The sequence below is a fragment of the Neolamprologus brichardi genome, chromosome 9, assembly GCF_056152115.1.
Source record: "Neolamprologus brichardi isolate AB-2024 chromosome 9, ASM5615211v1, whole genome shotgun sequence".
NCBI lineage: Eukaryota > Metazoa > Chordata > Actinopteri > Cichliformes > Cichlidae > Neolamprologus > Neolamprologus brichardi.
Window position 1 is genome coordinate 19,046,516 of NC_142112.1, and position 15,719 is coordinate 19,062,234.

The 15,719-nt window shown below is 41.8% G+C and overlaps 1 protein-coding gene across 1 annotated transcript; it reads right to left on the reverse strand.

Annotated features, from left to right (window-relative positions):
• On the reverse strand, nucleotides 1-15,719 carry ankrd33ba (ankyrin repeat domain 33ba). The gene is made up of 6 exons (XM_006794702.3): nucleotides 14,893-15,719; nucleotides 4,620-4,749; nucleotides 2,519-2,659; nucleotides 1,925-2,066; nucleotides 1,224-1,422; nucleotides 1-612 (listed from the first exon to the last, which is right to left on the reverse strand). Exons 1-6 carry the CDS (start codon nucleotides 15,343-15,345, stop codon nucleotides 67-69), a joined length of 1,611 nt encoding a protein of 536 aa, XP_006794765.2. The 5' UTR covers nucleotides 15,346-15,719; the 3' UTR covers nucleotides 1-66.

The following is a 15,719-nucleotide window of genomic DNA, read 5'->3' on the forward strand; positions in this document are numbered from 1 at the left end:
TGTTTTTTTTGTTGTTTGGAGGGGGTGGGGGGTTTAGTGTACACGATATCCTCTGAGGTAATGATATTATTTCCTTTTCCCAGTAGCAATATGTCTCTTCGTTGCAGCCTCCAGCCTCTTTCTCTCCGCTTCCTCTGCTTTTTTCCTTTCTTCCTTTAGCTCCTTGTATCGCCACTTTGGAACCTGCAGAAAGTTCCCCCCTCCATCTTTGGAGCTGCTCTTCTTCCGAACCTGTGCCGGCTCATAAGTGGACGGTGGGGCCTTTGACACTCTCACCTTGGGTATGGTGAAGCCTGGCCTCACACTGCTCCTCCTCAGCACCATGTGCATAGGCAACAAGCTGGTTCTCCGTAGCTCCATGACTTGGTTATAAGACCCCAAACCCAAGCTGGATCTCCTGTGCCGAGGCACCAGGCTCTGAGCCTGAAGGCTGGCCCGGCGACCTGCTGAGTTCTTGGTCACCAGAGTCACGCGAGAGTTCTCAAAGAGTCTGAGATGGCTGTCCACCCTGTCAGGGTTGATGGAGCGAAGCTCCTTGGCGCGCTGCTGGCGAATCATCTCTGGGACCGCATAGCGCCGTTTGCCCACACCCGGAGGACTGTCAGGACACACCTGAAACAAAACCAGCAGTGTCTGATTGGTACTAATATCAGCAGCATTGCAGCAGCAATACTGGTGACTCTGGATGTCAATCATGCCTTTGTTTTCGGTATTGCAGACAGTTAATCTCACACAAATAACCTTCTTAGCGGATAAGGCTGGTGTTAATCATTTCCTTTAATTATTATAAACTAATCCTAAGGGAAATCCCAGAATTGGTTGATATAATAAATGATAAATTAGTGCCACATTTTAAGTGTTATTACCATAATATGATCATTAACGTATAAGCACGAGTTTTATACTATACGGTGACAAAATAACTTTACCATTTGACTTTATGATTTCAAAAGCCAAGTCTGTGGAAGATTGTTTTCATATTGTTCAAAAACATTTGGCTTCATCTGAAGATAAGAAAAACAGTTTTGGTATCTCAAAGTTTGCCGAGTATAAGCACACATCATTGAATAACACAGAGAGCAACCTTACCACAGAGTGTTTATACTCATTCAATACCTCAGCTGAGGCTGTGATTGAGAAATACTTGTTGTGAGGAAGGCTGAAAAGGATTAACAAATAAATCAATAAATAAAATAAATAAATTCTAGAGCTTAGTCACTCACTGTGCGGCATGCCACAGCGATGAAAGGGCTCCTAATGCCAGTCGTAATAGAAACCATGTGGTCGATGGCGCCTTCGTCCTCCGGGTTGGTGACATTTGCGATGTTGAAGATGTTGCGCATGGTGTCCGACAAGCGTTTCAAACAGCCGCGTGGCTCCTGGGCTTTGGCCACCATTGATGCCAGCGGGCGCCACTCTAGACTGGGAGAGCAATACTGATATCACCTCATGCACCAAGAGACAAAAACTCTCCGAGACCAGTGAAACTTGCCTGAAAAGGCATTTGTGTTGTGTTTTTTGTGTTGAATGTGTAATATTGTATGTTCTGTTCTTTTTAATGAGTCAGTGGTAACTTGCACTGACCTTTCTCAAGCAAGGCTTGTCTAGAAACACTAATGATGGCTACATAATCTGAAGCAGAGTCACAATTATTTATTTGCTACATAGCCTGCTATCAGGGCGAGAGGATGTAAACAGAAAGCTCAGAAAGCTGCTTTTGTGGAGAGGATGCAAAGAAAAGGAGGACAGCAGGTACCTCATAATTGCACACAGTCTTTTCATAACTCCGTGTAAAGATAACAAGTGAGCAGGGCAGTAAATTCAACAAAGGGTCAGCAACTTTTTCTTCTCTTGGAAATCAGTTTAGAAAATGTCGTCATAAACAAGGACTTGCTCATCTTAGACAGCTAGCTGTGAATTGTACCTGTATGTATCACAGTACTGGTGTGGACAAGGCCGTTCTATTAAGCGCGCCATCACCCATGCAGTTTCATAACGGCCTGTAAACAAGGCCCACTCCCTGGCAGTCAGTTGGCGGCCAAAGTCTTTTGCATTCAGGGCAGCTCCTGATGGACACAAAGAAGACAGGAAAAAGTTTAATTTGTGGATACACAAGCATATAAGCTCAAAGATAACAAGGTGGAGACAGAGTGAGTTTGTGGCTAAAAGCTGTCTCGCTATGCTCACTGCAACTTGTGTACTCAGCACTCTCACGGGGTCAGTTAGCAGATTTGTGTAAATGCGTAAGAAGTCCATTATTTGGGAAAAAAAATACGTTGAAATTAAATCCATCCTGACATTTAAACCTCCTGCTGTTATGCTTTGGCATCAAACCTCAACATAAATCCTAGTTGTGACTAAAAAATAAATAAATAAATTACTGTCTACGCATTCAAATTGTCCATCTGTCCACCAAATTTCTGAAAATAACATTTTCTGCAGTTATAATCTAACCCATTCCAAGTATTGCACTGCTACAGAGTTTGTGCATTTAATTTAATTACACGCATTTCCTTACCTGCCAACATGAGCGAGCGCACGCACTCCACCCTGCCCTGCATGGCGGCTTTCATTAGGGCGGTGAAGCCGTGACAGTTTCTTCTCTCTATATCCAACCCAGAGTAGTAGTTCAGCAGATAGTTGGTGATTGTTATGTGGCCTAGAGTAACAGAGAGACGGAAAATAGTTACTGTTGGTCGGACAGAGGTGCTAAATACTGCAGATCCTGCAATGGCCACTCGAGGCTGGCTATAAAACCGAGGCAATTCCTAAAGACTTCTGCATTAAAATGTCTTTACAGCAGATACAGAATTACAACCTGGTCTCTAGCTAGGCATTTCAGTCTGCAAGTAAAAGTTTACTGGTTCGATTCAGCCAGAGACACAGCTCCCTTTTACATTAGGAAGGGCATTTGATGTAAAACTGCTAAATGTGTCAAGTATTAATATGTATGTTACTAGTGATGCAGGTATCTGCATCTGGTACAGTCTAAGTAGGTCGGTAGCCTTCAATATCAAAAGAGCCATTTTAGCTCCTCCTACCCAACAATGGGAGGAAAAGAGTAGGAAACGAAGGTGACGGGGACAGAGGGGCAGATTACAGATATAATTGAAAGAGGACAAATTAATACATACTGTATATGTATTAACCCTTTAAGACCTACCATAGAACCAAGTCCGCCAGAGCTTATATTATATTTTTACATGCTGTGGAGCCATTTTTGGAGCATTTCAAGTTGATATACATCAATACAACCATTATAGTCCAAATTTTAATAATATGTCTGCATTAAGTGCATAGTAATTACATAAATTGCAAAAATGTGCAAGGCTTAACCCTCAAAATTGTAAATACAAAAAAGTTGCACAAAATAGTTTTCCACCACAGGAAATTTATTTTAAGTGTCTTCATAGTTTTATTTTTGAAATACACCAATTTTTATATACTGCAGGAAAAACAAAAATAAACATTATAATGCAAATTTGCAAAAAAAAACAGCATGTGCATCAAAATAAACTATTTCCAGCAGTGCAATATGAGTCCTAAGCATCCCAGAAACGACACAGAAAGTCAAAAAGTCAAACATAACTTTTAAAAACACCAGTATAGGCTCATAAGGCCCTGATGGTAAAAAACTACATTTCCGCAAAATGACATCACTTCCGGTTTCGGGCAGGTCATGGCGGACATGCGATAGTTCACGCTGATGCACGTAGGAAGTGTTACAAACAGCTGATCGGATCGGCAAAGCGTGTTTCTGGAATATTATGTTTTTGTTGCTGCAAGTGCTTTTTATGCAGTTTTTGCAAAGCTATATGTGGAAGGAAACTGTGACCGAGGACAAGCTGATGCATAATATGCAAATATGCAAAAAGAATTATTGTGCTAGCTTATGTGGTTGCAGTGCTACCGGGATTTAAAAATAGTTATGCAAAACGGAGCGTGCCCGCTCTGACCAGCTTTAAAGGGTTAATAGGGTTATGGTTAACCCTAATTCTAACCCGTGGCTTGCGAGCTGAGCCGCAGTTTGCTGACCTCTTGCTTTGGTGCAAAGATGCCTCTTTCCTACCTAGATGGCTAGCATTAACTAAAACTAATGTGCTGAAAACTCTACAACCTCTCATGCAAATATGGCTACTCATGGCACCAAAAAATTAGGATAGGCGTTGACAAAAATGCCAAACTTTAGAGGCTTCAGAATCATAGTTTAAAAACCACTGGGTGTCATGGTGGCTTCATCCATCTTCTATTTACAGTCTCTACTTAAAGTAAATGAGTAAAATGAGCAGTCCTGCTACAACACTATAAGAAAATGCCTTGAATATCAGTTTCCCATCATGCATTCACACTTGCTAACAATATTTTGGATGGAAAACATTGATATCATACGACTGGTCAAACAACATAGTCAGTGCATAGAGCCAGTTCAAACTTGTGTTTTTCTGGTGCTCATATGTGCGTTCATCTGTATCAGCATATTGTGTGTGTGTGTGTGTGTGTGTGTGTGTGCGTGTGTACAGTATTTGTTTCTGTACATGAGAGTCTAGCAAGACAGTGAATCAGCCTGTCAGTGTGCGTATTTGACTACTGCGAGCTGTGATTATATGGTTATGTGTTACCTGCTTGCGCAGCAGTGATCAGAGGCGTGTTTCCCTCGCTGTCCTGCCAGTTGACATCTAGGTACGGACACTGAGACAGCGCTATGACGACATCCACGTAACCTTGGTAGCACGCAACCAGTAGTCCTATCTGAGACAAAAAAGTGACAGAGCAGGAAAAAGAGATAGAACAGTTGAAAGAAAAAGAGAAGGGAGATATATATATAAGGTTAGAATCAGCAAAATTGCTAAGGTGAAAGAAAAAGTGAAGCAAAACTGCAATAAAGTGCTGACATATACGCAGCAGTCTGCAGAAAAATGCCATCAAGGCAGCGCCGGTAAAAATCCACAAGACCAGTGAACCTGTGTGCAGTTCCCAAAACTAATATCTGTGATTAAACATGACATCTGTTGTGTTTTCGCAGAGAAACCTTAAACTCAAAAAAGCTATCTTCCTGTCTGATGTTGTTGTGTACTTTTTCGTGGATGTGTTTTTCTGCCAGAATAGGTGCTCTTTTATATGTGTGTGGACAAATGTGTAAAGGTTAGTCTGTGGGTGAAACTCTATGAGGCCTGGTGAGTGTTTGACACTGGAAAACTCCAGCAAAAGTTGTGTACTTTCTGGAAGGTGCACACTTTCTTAGCCAAGACAAACAAGTTGACTGAGTGAGCAGAATTCAGGAACTCGGCGTTCTCAGGTGATGTATCTTCACAGATATACAGGCAATACTTTATATGTAGCCAGATAGACAGACAGATGCTGAATATAAAATAATAAATAAATCTACTAATATTATATACAACATATATGACACTTCATTAGTTACATTTATTCAACTTCTCGTAAATACAAATATCTAATCAGGCAATCACTGGGCAGCAACTCAGCACACTTAGGCATGCGAATACGGTGAAGTCGACATTCTGACGTTCAAACCAAGAGTCAGAATGGGGAAGAAAGGTGACTTAATACACTTTGTACGTGGCATGGTTGTTGGTGCCAGATGGGCTGGTCTGAGTGCTTCAGAAACTGCTGATAAACTGGGATTTTCCTGCACAACCACCTTCAGCACTTACAAAGAATGATCCAAAAAAAAGAAAATATCTCACGAGAGCCAGTTCTTTGGGCCAAAATGCCTTGTTGACGCCAGAGGTCAGAGGAAAATGACACGACTTCTTCTCATAAGCCAGCTTACAAATATAATTATAAGAATGCAACAGTAACACAAATAAACACATCTCAGAACGCACAACAGATGAAACCTTGAAGGAGCTGGGCTATAGCAGCACAAGACCACACTGGGTGCCACAGCTGTCAGCTAACAACACGTTTGTTGAGTAAGAAGAAGAAAAAAAACGAAACAATTGTGCACAACTAGAAATCCGTGTAGCCTGATTATAGGCAATCCAGATGAGCAAGGAGAAGAAACAAAGGGGGCATTCTCTGAATTCTGAATTTGGAGCTGACAGGCAAACAACATGTTCATTACTTAACAAGCTACCAGACCCTACCCGGACTTTAAATCTAAATAAACTATCTAAATATGCTGTATTAAAGCCAGGAGTGCTAAAAAGAACAAGTCAGACATGTTTCAGCTGCACGTTGCACATGTATTCTGCTACAGGTTTATACACTGAGTAATACTGTAGTACTTTGTCAACTGTGCTAAAATAAAACGAGGTCAAGTTGACCACAGAGACTCGTATATCTCAACTTATACTACACATCGTCAAGGTAACCCTATACTATTACCTTTCACACGCAATTTCTTTTAAAATGTGGTGTTCTCTTCATGACAGACCAGCCTGATGCCTTGCACCTTTTTGGCACAATACGTTTTTAATCTTGGTTTCCAAGCACACGGTGTTATTCCCCTAATTAATCTTTTCAGCTCTGGCACGAATGCAATCGAAAGTAATCTCAGTATGAAATCTTAAATATAAAAACAAATGAAGATCGGTACGGATAAGGCCCGAAGATTTATATGAACCTCTCAAATTTATGCATATTCATAGGCTGGTAATTATAGTCAAAACAGAAAAACCTCAAGAAAAATCACAGTGTTTCGTTTTTTAAGTCGCGGAGTGTTTCAATTATCTCTGACTTAATAGGCTTCAACCGTATGTCTTTGTACCCAATAAATATAATGTTTTGATAAATCATTTAATTATAGCTCTTTGTCACAGTGTGGGTAGGATTGCTTAAACATCGGCTTTATTTATGTGAATCAGACCCATCACACTGAACACTGAGATTCCTATTAAAATATAGGAGACAAGCTTTTGGTTGAGGTTGAAGAGAGGTTCAATTATCCCTCAGATTTTACAGGACATGGACCTTAGCCGTATTAAACACTGAACTGTGAACTAAAACAAGTCAGTTGGAGACACAGTCGCACTAATTTTGGCACATCTGAGAAAAACAGCTGACAAAGGTCCTGCAGAGTAACTACTGGACTGTCTCAGAGAAGTTCACTTACACTGGCACAGCTTCAAATAGTTCCCTCTGCTTAGACACTCTCACGTAGACCTTGTCTGTGTCTCTCACGCTTTCTCACATACGCAAACACACATTCTTGGCAGCCCTCCGGTTGTGATGTGATGTACCTTAGCAGCACGCCCTGCAGCATGTCTCGAGCAATTTAAATCGTCTGACTTTGTTTTTGTTTTCCTTGCGAACCTTTGTCACACACAGGTATAAACACATACAAGCTTCTTTATTTATCCCAACCGCCCGACGTACTTGTTACGTTCCTGTCGTACACACTACTGCAATCAGTGATTTAATGCGCGTTAATGGTAGCTGCTGACAATGATGGAGCGCAGCAACGTACAGATATATAGGCTGTATACCAGTATCAGACCAACCTCCCCCTCCTCAATTGTTATAAATGGGCAAATAATGACAGGAAACAGGAAAATCTCCATCATGAGAAAAAAAATGAATGTGATCAAAAGCATAGGTTTGCATCATTATAATCAATAATTCAATCAATCACTTCCAGTGACGGACGAGAATTAACGAGAATTCTCAGGGGGATTGGGTATTTTGTCTTTAGGGCAAATGAAGTTGCTGACCGGTTGCTGATGGACATCGACACGTGTCCTCACTGTCCCCTGTGACATCACTCATTCTCATACTGACCTTTTCTTTTCAAGTAAAGTAATTGCATTGAATACATTGAAAATGTCTTAACTAATGCCAAATGTTACTATTTACTGTCATGTTCTTCTGTGCACAGTCGAAACTGAAAGATGTTCCAAAGTAGGTTAAGTCATCCATCACTTCATAGCATTAACATGTTGGAGCATGAATGGTGTCAGGTTTATGTTCCATTCGGAAAATAATAGAAGCTAGCTAAAAACATCTTTCAAAAATATCATCAGCTGCTGAAATTATTAGGTCAAACAGGGTGCTCTTATATAATAAAACATAAATAAATGAATTTTCAGCAGAGACCATGTTGATCAAATGCGTGCACAGGTCTTAACAAGATTAGGCTGAAGAATTCTAGCATCACTCGGTTTAAAACTTGCAATCAAGACTATAATGTGTATTCTGATGAGCGGGCACTCATACACACATACACTGGACTGCCTGGACTTAGATGACCACACACTAACACACTAAGTAATCTGAGGAATATCCAGTGCTAGGAATAGAAAGGCTTAGCCTTATCAGTCAGAAAGACACGGAGACGGGGGGGGGAGGGAGAAACATACCCATGTATCTGCAGTTAATGTGGCAACACTCCAAAGACTGGTTCAAAAGAAGATGACACAATACGATGCAATACCCCAGTGTAACCTTAAAAATTCCTTGATACACAATAAATATGTTTCCAGTAGTACCACGTTATCTTCACCGGGGATACGTTTTTTGATTTATGCTGGTCCTAAAAGAAAAGAGAAACTGCATCTTTGTAAGCAGCCAGTTATTAATTTTGGAGCTGCATAGTTTGTATGTAGTGAAAAGTTGTTGATAATCCAAAGAACGGCCACTGTGTCCTATGATTTCGATCACTCTGCAGTGGTGGAAAAGTTGGCACTCAAATAAAAGCCTTACTTAATACATATCAATATAAATAGGAAAGCATGTTTCCAATTAGAAACTTGCTAAAAAACAGCTCTCTTTCCGGTTGTATTGCTCTTTACCCTGGAGTGACGTAAAGGTGGATGTCCAAACACATGCCGTCTTCTTCAGCGAACTATTCTGACTACTTTCTGCACTTACGGAAGCCTAACTGTAGCAGACAGCCTGTATGTCTGCAGCCTGTGCAAACCACATGTGAATAAATCAAAATGAAAACATTCAATTCATTTTTAATTTTACAGGAAACCTCAGTACACATGAGCCACACGCTAAAGACCACCCTCATTCACATCCATCAGACACACCACGGACACAGACATACCAGGCCATGTTTCTGTCAATATCGCCCCTGTTAAATGTCTTTCTGTCTGCAGCTGAGCGTTCACACAGCTGTATCAAATCAGATGTGTATGACTGTCACTTTGATTTTTCCACTCGTCAGTATTTGCTAGCAGCGTCGAGCTCGCTACCATCTGCAGTGCCACATTTCTGTCTCTATCTGACTATGCTTCATTTAGTCTATCTGCCTGCCGGCCTGTTGGTCGATACGTGTGTTGGTCAGCTGTTCTTTCTGTTGGGCGACTTTGCTGGCTCTCTCAGCAGATGAAACATACCGTATCTGTCCTGGTTTGTCAACGGACCCCAATCTATTTGGAAATTTGGAATTATTATATTTGATCTGTGTATAAATCAGGTTGATAGGATTCTGTGCGTGTTTACTGAGTGCACATATGAGCATGACAAATTACCCAATTGATTGCGAGGGGAACACACAGTGTAGTAAACAGGGTCAGATGGGTTTTGGGGACAGAGCTGATACCTGAACGCTAGCAGAATTACCACTGATGTTTACCATAACCATATTATTCTTTTACTTTTAACATGAGAATGACGATAATTTGTTGACATTTAATCCATCACATCAGCCACAAAGTTGCAATGAGAGCATGGAGATTTTGATATAGTGTGCTGCAATCATATCACTGGAAAACTGGATACACATTAAACACACATACTTGTCATTATGTTTATTCCTAAATTCAGAATGCAGACATTTAATTAAGTTTCAATATGTGCACTTGGCAGCAGAAAATACAGTTTTATTGCTTTCCAAAGCCTGTGTTGACACCAAATTTGAGTTTTCACAAGAACTAAGAAGGCCTCCTAAACATGCTGGGAAATGAAAAATGGGCATCAAAAGTTAATTGTTTTATGACAGCAGCGGTTCTGAAGAAAAATATCCTTTAGAGGATAAGCCTTCTCATAACCTTCACAAGTTATTCTCAGAATACCACAAAACATTTGACTAAAAGTGGAGGCTTGGAGTGTTCAGTGAATCAATGTTGTCAAATTCCCCTTGAATTCCTGAGGGGCCATATGAAACTTTTGTTCTCTTTCTCTTTTAACTACACTCTGGTTTTTAATCGTTTTACTGGAAAACATCCATGCTGCAGAAGTACCTGTTTGCACAACACAGAATCTCTGTCAGGCGTGGTGTGGAGGCGAGGAAGAAGGAACCCAAACGCAGGACTCACAGGTAGGTGAAGACTGGGGTTTATTGTGATGGCGTGAGCAAACAGAACAGAGGTAGGAAATGGCTGGCTGGCTGGCTGGACGACTGACTGAATGAATGAAGGAAGGAAGGACGAACGGACTGAGTGGCTGGCTGGCGGAAACGACGACATAACATCAACATCAATGACACGACAAAGAACGAGTAGAAACAGAAGACTTAAATACACAGACTGATGAGGATGATAATGAGAGACCGGTGAGTACACAGCTGAACATAATCTGGCTAATGGCACGAAACGAGCTGACATGGGGAACAAACAGGAAGTGAAACAGGCAGTGGCAAAATAAACCGAACATGAACAAAACTGAAAGCGCTGGGCCGATGACCCAGGAACCCTGACAATCTCTCACAGTTTCTGGGCTGCAAGTCTGCAGCAGACTTTGTACTCGGTGGTCCCCAACTTTTTTTGCGGCACGGACCAGTTGAATGTCCGACAATATTTTACCCGTAACAAATTTCCCACGTGTGGGACAAATAAAGGTTATCTTAATCTTAATCTTATTTTCACAGACCGCCCTTTAAGGTGTCGTGGATAAATACAACAAAATAAAATGATATGATAAAATGATGAATGAGTTGTGTAACTTAGCAGCGTCCTCCTGAAATGCGGCAACAACATTGAAAGTAACATCCTCCTCTCTGCCCCTTCATACTCTCTGGTCGCTATGGTAACGAACAAATATTTATTTCAAAATAAGACACACAACTACAACACGGGAAAAAACCCAGGGAAACCGACATTTCAATAATGAAATGATAAAAGCGCCAAAAACCATAAATTTCACACCCGAGCCTCAACTCTCAAGGCCCAGTACCAAACGACACACAGACCGGTCCAGGGGTGGGGACCGCTGCTCTAGCTTAGCTTTCCTTTTGGAGGGGACCAGAGGAAATGACCTGAAATAGTGACTAAACTAGGCAACATACACTCATACATGCGTCTACGGAGCTTATCAAGTTTTGAAAAAAACAGTCTTCAGGTTATTACTAAAACCTGGTCTTTTCATATTGTCCTGATGTGTCTGTGCTTCAGTGATTCTAAGCCAGGGGTGGGCAATCTCAGTCCACGAGGGCCGGTGTCCCTGCAGGTTTTAGAGCTCACCTTGGGTCAACACACCTGAATCACATGATTAGTTCGTTACCAGGCCTCTGGAGAACTTCAGGACATGTTGAGGAGGTAATTTAGCCATTTAAATCCGCTGTGTTGGTTCGAGGACACATCTAAAACCTGCAGGGACACCGGCCCTCGTGGACTGAGATTGCCCACCCCTTTTCTAAGCTCTCTGTACTTAAACTACTTCTGGACGCTAGATAACTATAATCTACCATCTTTTTAACATATTTGGACGTAAACTTTACCACAGTCCTTTTGATGGTCTAGATTAAGAATCTTTCGATAATAAATTTCCTTTTAAACTGATGATTAGTGACAGAGGAAGTGGTGTGTATGTTGTACTCAGACTAGGCCAGGGATGTAACAACCGTCTTTGTTTTACATGCCACTTGATGAAGCTATATTAAGACACTGACATCTGTGTCAGGATGTGTTTCCAGTAGATGTGTTACCTAACCTGTATTGTGTCTCTGAGTATGTGCATATCCCCAAGGTCACAGGGCACGACAAAGCTAATGGTACATGCACAACCACACATCCTAGTCATCTGGAAGTCTCTTTTCTGACATATCTCACTGCTGCTACACTCAAACACACACTAAATGCGAGCATGTGTCTTCCATTTCAAAGTGCCTTGAGGACCTTTGACCTTTTCCCTGTTATATACTTTATAACATACACATATGATCAGGTCACAAGGACTCCTTTTCATGTTCTCATGACTGGATGCACTATGTATATGCAGAGAAATAAGGAGGGGTAGGAGATGGTGAGAGACAGATGTTTAGAAAAGAGGGAGGTGAAATGTAAGAAGCGACAGATGGGGTTGGCCTCTAGGTCAAAGAAGCAGATTTGTGATATAAGACCACAAAAGCGCTCCTTCTCTGAATCTACAGTGCTGTGAAACTTCATCCTCTCAGCTTAAACTAGCTGCAAACAGCAGAAAACTATGCTTATATATTTGGCTTTTTTCCTTGTGTAAAGATCTAGGCATGTGTGCTGCTTGGCACTGGGCTAAAGCGATTCTCCAACTTTCACTAAGTAAAGCCACAAAGACAATGATGACTGACATGTGCTGCCTTACCCCACACTGAAGGCCATCTCAATTACAATTATTGAAATGTCCTGATGAATGAATACAAGTATAGCATGCCATCACTGTGGATTTATCTCTTTGCCCTGGGCTGCAGCTGTTTGGCAGGACTGAAGCGATGCAGATTGATTCCACTGCAAATAGATGAAAACTAACATTCATTTTAGTTTATTAGGATCATTGATCAAAACCACTGAAGAGGACAATCTGGTTCACATAATTAACTGACATATAATTTGGTTTATGCTAGCGCTTAATTCTATAAGACATATTTGAAATGCAGCCAGCTGTAACGGAAATGGATCCAATCCTATTCTGAACTTTATGGTTTTAAAATGCATCCTGGTTCAGACTCTCATCTCATTGATATATATAATACGTTTACTCACAGACTCATACAAAATGAATCCACATAAAATATAAGTTAATACATTTGAAGTAATAGTCGTTCACTGTCATGTGAAATATGAAAGTGCACCCTCCTTCAGGACACAATAAAAAAAATCATCTGGTCCTTAGCAGGTCGTAAAATCTGGTAAATGTAACCTCCATAGTACATCAAAATATGACATATTACACTGTGTCAGCCAAAATACAAAAGCAGTTCATGAAAAACTAGGTGCATCCTTACATCTGTTATGTGAATTCAGAGCACATGTCGACACTCGGTCCTGCTTATCAAATCCACTTGATTAACTGATCATTAGCACCTCTATAAAAGCACAGCTACAATTAGCATGTTAAATGGCAATGCAATTAGGAAAAGACTGAACAATTACAACTTGTTTGGAAAGGTTGCCAGCAGAAAGCCCCTTTTTACTCTAAAAAGAAATGCCAGCACAGCTTAGGTTTGGGACTTATTTAAGACTTCGGACGGATAAGACCAAAGTGGAGATGTTTGACCATAATGAGGAGTGCTACATTTGAGGACCAAACATAGTGTATCACGCCACATGTCAACTGTCAACCACACAGGGGGAGGTGTGATAATTTGGGTTTGTTTTGCAGCCACAGGTCCTCGACATCTAGCAGTCAGGGCTAACTCTGTACACCAAAGTTCTCTAGATTCAAATCTGAGGCCGAGTGTCCGACAGCTAAAGCTTGGCGGAAATTGGGTCATGCAAGGGGCAACGATCCCAAGCACAGCAGCAAATCTGCAACAGAACAGCTGAAAAGAAAAGAATCAAGGTGTTGCAATGGCCCAGTCCAGACCTAGAGACACTAGTGCAGTGGTTCTTAACCTTGTTGGAGGTACCGAACCCCACCAGTTTCATATGCGCATTCACTGAACCCCTCTTTAGTGAAAAATAAAACGTGATTTTTTTCAAATTCAAGACATAGATATGGGATATTGGTGCAAAAAATGAGCCGTGCATGTCACGGTGGAGGCTCTGCCGAACCCCTGAGACCGACTCACCGAACCCCTAGGGTTCGATCGAACCCAGGTTAAGAACCACTGCACTAGTGTAACTTATAAAAGCTGCACACAAATGAATGCCTGCAAACCTCAATGAACCAAAGCAATGTTGTAAAGAAGAGTGGAGCAAAACTCCTTTACAGTGATTTGAGAGACTGATAAGGTCACACAGAAAAACAATTTCTTCAAGCCATAGCTGGAAATTTGATATTACCAGTTATTCTTGGGCTGTACTTAGTTTTTCACAAGTTTTTAATAAATAAATATAGACAATCTATAACATGTTCATCTGACGCTATATTTGCTTAATGCCTGCTAAAGACCAGCTGATTTTTGTTATGAAGCCCTGATACATAAAACCTTAAAAGCACTTTCTGTTTCACAGGCCTGTACACATAAATACGCCTGCATGACCACAGGCGCAGAAAGGAGTGGTGTGTTTCCTCAAAAATCACAAGCGCCTTCAGTGTTTTTTAAAGCGCCTGAGCATTCTAGCTCTTCATAAACTGAGATCTGTCATCACACACACGCACACACACAGAAACTCACACATAGAGGCCTTTCAGAAAGGCCTATCAGATAAAGGTGTGAGCTCATTATGAAAATAAACAAAGCAGAGGAAAAGTGCAAAAACAGCTGTCAGAAGTAAACTACATGTAGGTCTAAGTAACAGAACTACAGAGACACTAATGTAAGCTATACTGACTTCCATATGACATGCATTACAAGTTGTAGAGGTCAAACTTTCCCAAACATTGAAAATAGGTGAGTACGCCAGAAAGCTCGGGTTTAATTATTTCAGTCTGAGAATCTTTGACTGCATGTGTTTCACAAAGAATGGACCTAAGATACTGTTAGATATAACTGGGAACTCCAAACATAAACCTTGTGAAACTGTTTCGAGATGCACGTTTTCATACAACAACTCTTGGTGTCACTGTGGAGGTGATCTAAAGCCACGTGTGTGAAGTTACTCGGAGTTTCTGTTGTGTGCTTCATACCCTGTTATTCCTGTCAGTCTCCTTGACGTCCTCCTCCTTCACACCATGCCGGATCATTATCCGGACTATGGCCGCGTTGTTGGTGCAGCACGCCTGGAAAAAAGACAGCGGCTCCGGGCTGTCCGGAGACGGGGAGCGCTCCGAGTCCGCGAACACATCATCCGGTGGATAGAAGGAGTCGTCCGACGCGATGCTCCGACAATCATCTAGGTCCTCAAAGTCAACTTCTTCGAACTCGTCATGGTCGTCCTCACTTCCATCCTCTGTGTCCTCCTCACACGAGCCCAGGGACTCCTCGTCCACATAGTGGGACAGAGGCTCCTCAGTTATGGTCGGGTGAACTTGGCGGATGTCTCCCCCGACTTTTTGCTGCTGCTGCTGCTGGAGCTGGAGCTGTCTGACTCGGACCGACGAGGCGCCTCCTCCATCCCTGTCGTCCGTGATCAGCACCATCTAACCCCCGAGCCTAGGGCACCGTCCGCGGGGTGGAGCGCAGCTTGGCACAGGGCGCGCGAGCATCCAGACTGGCTGTCTCTCCACGACAACAACTAAACTAACGCGCGGGGAAAGTCCGTGAAATCGCCTTCGAGAGCCTAAATCACATAAAACACTTGATTCGTTTCCTCATTCTAATTAAATAATCACCCCACTTCTCAGTTTGGAGATTTGTGAGCCATAAAAAAGTCCACGTTGTGTTTTCGATATGAGTTATCCGGCTCGAGGGTACCCGGAGACAGATACAATTTGGGTACTTTCAAAAAGTGTTGCTACAGCGAAAAAAAATGAAAAAAACGGACTACAAGTGCAGCACACAGGGACGTCCCACC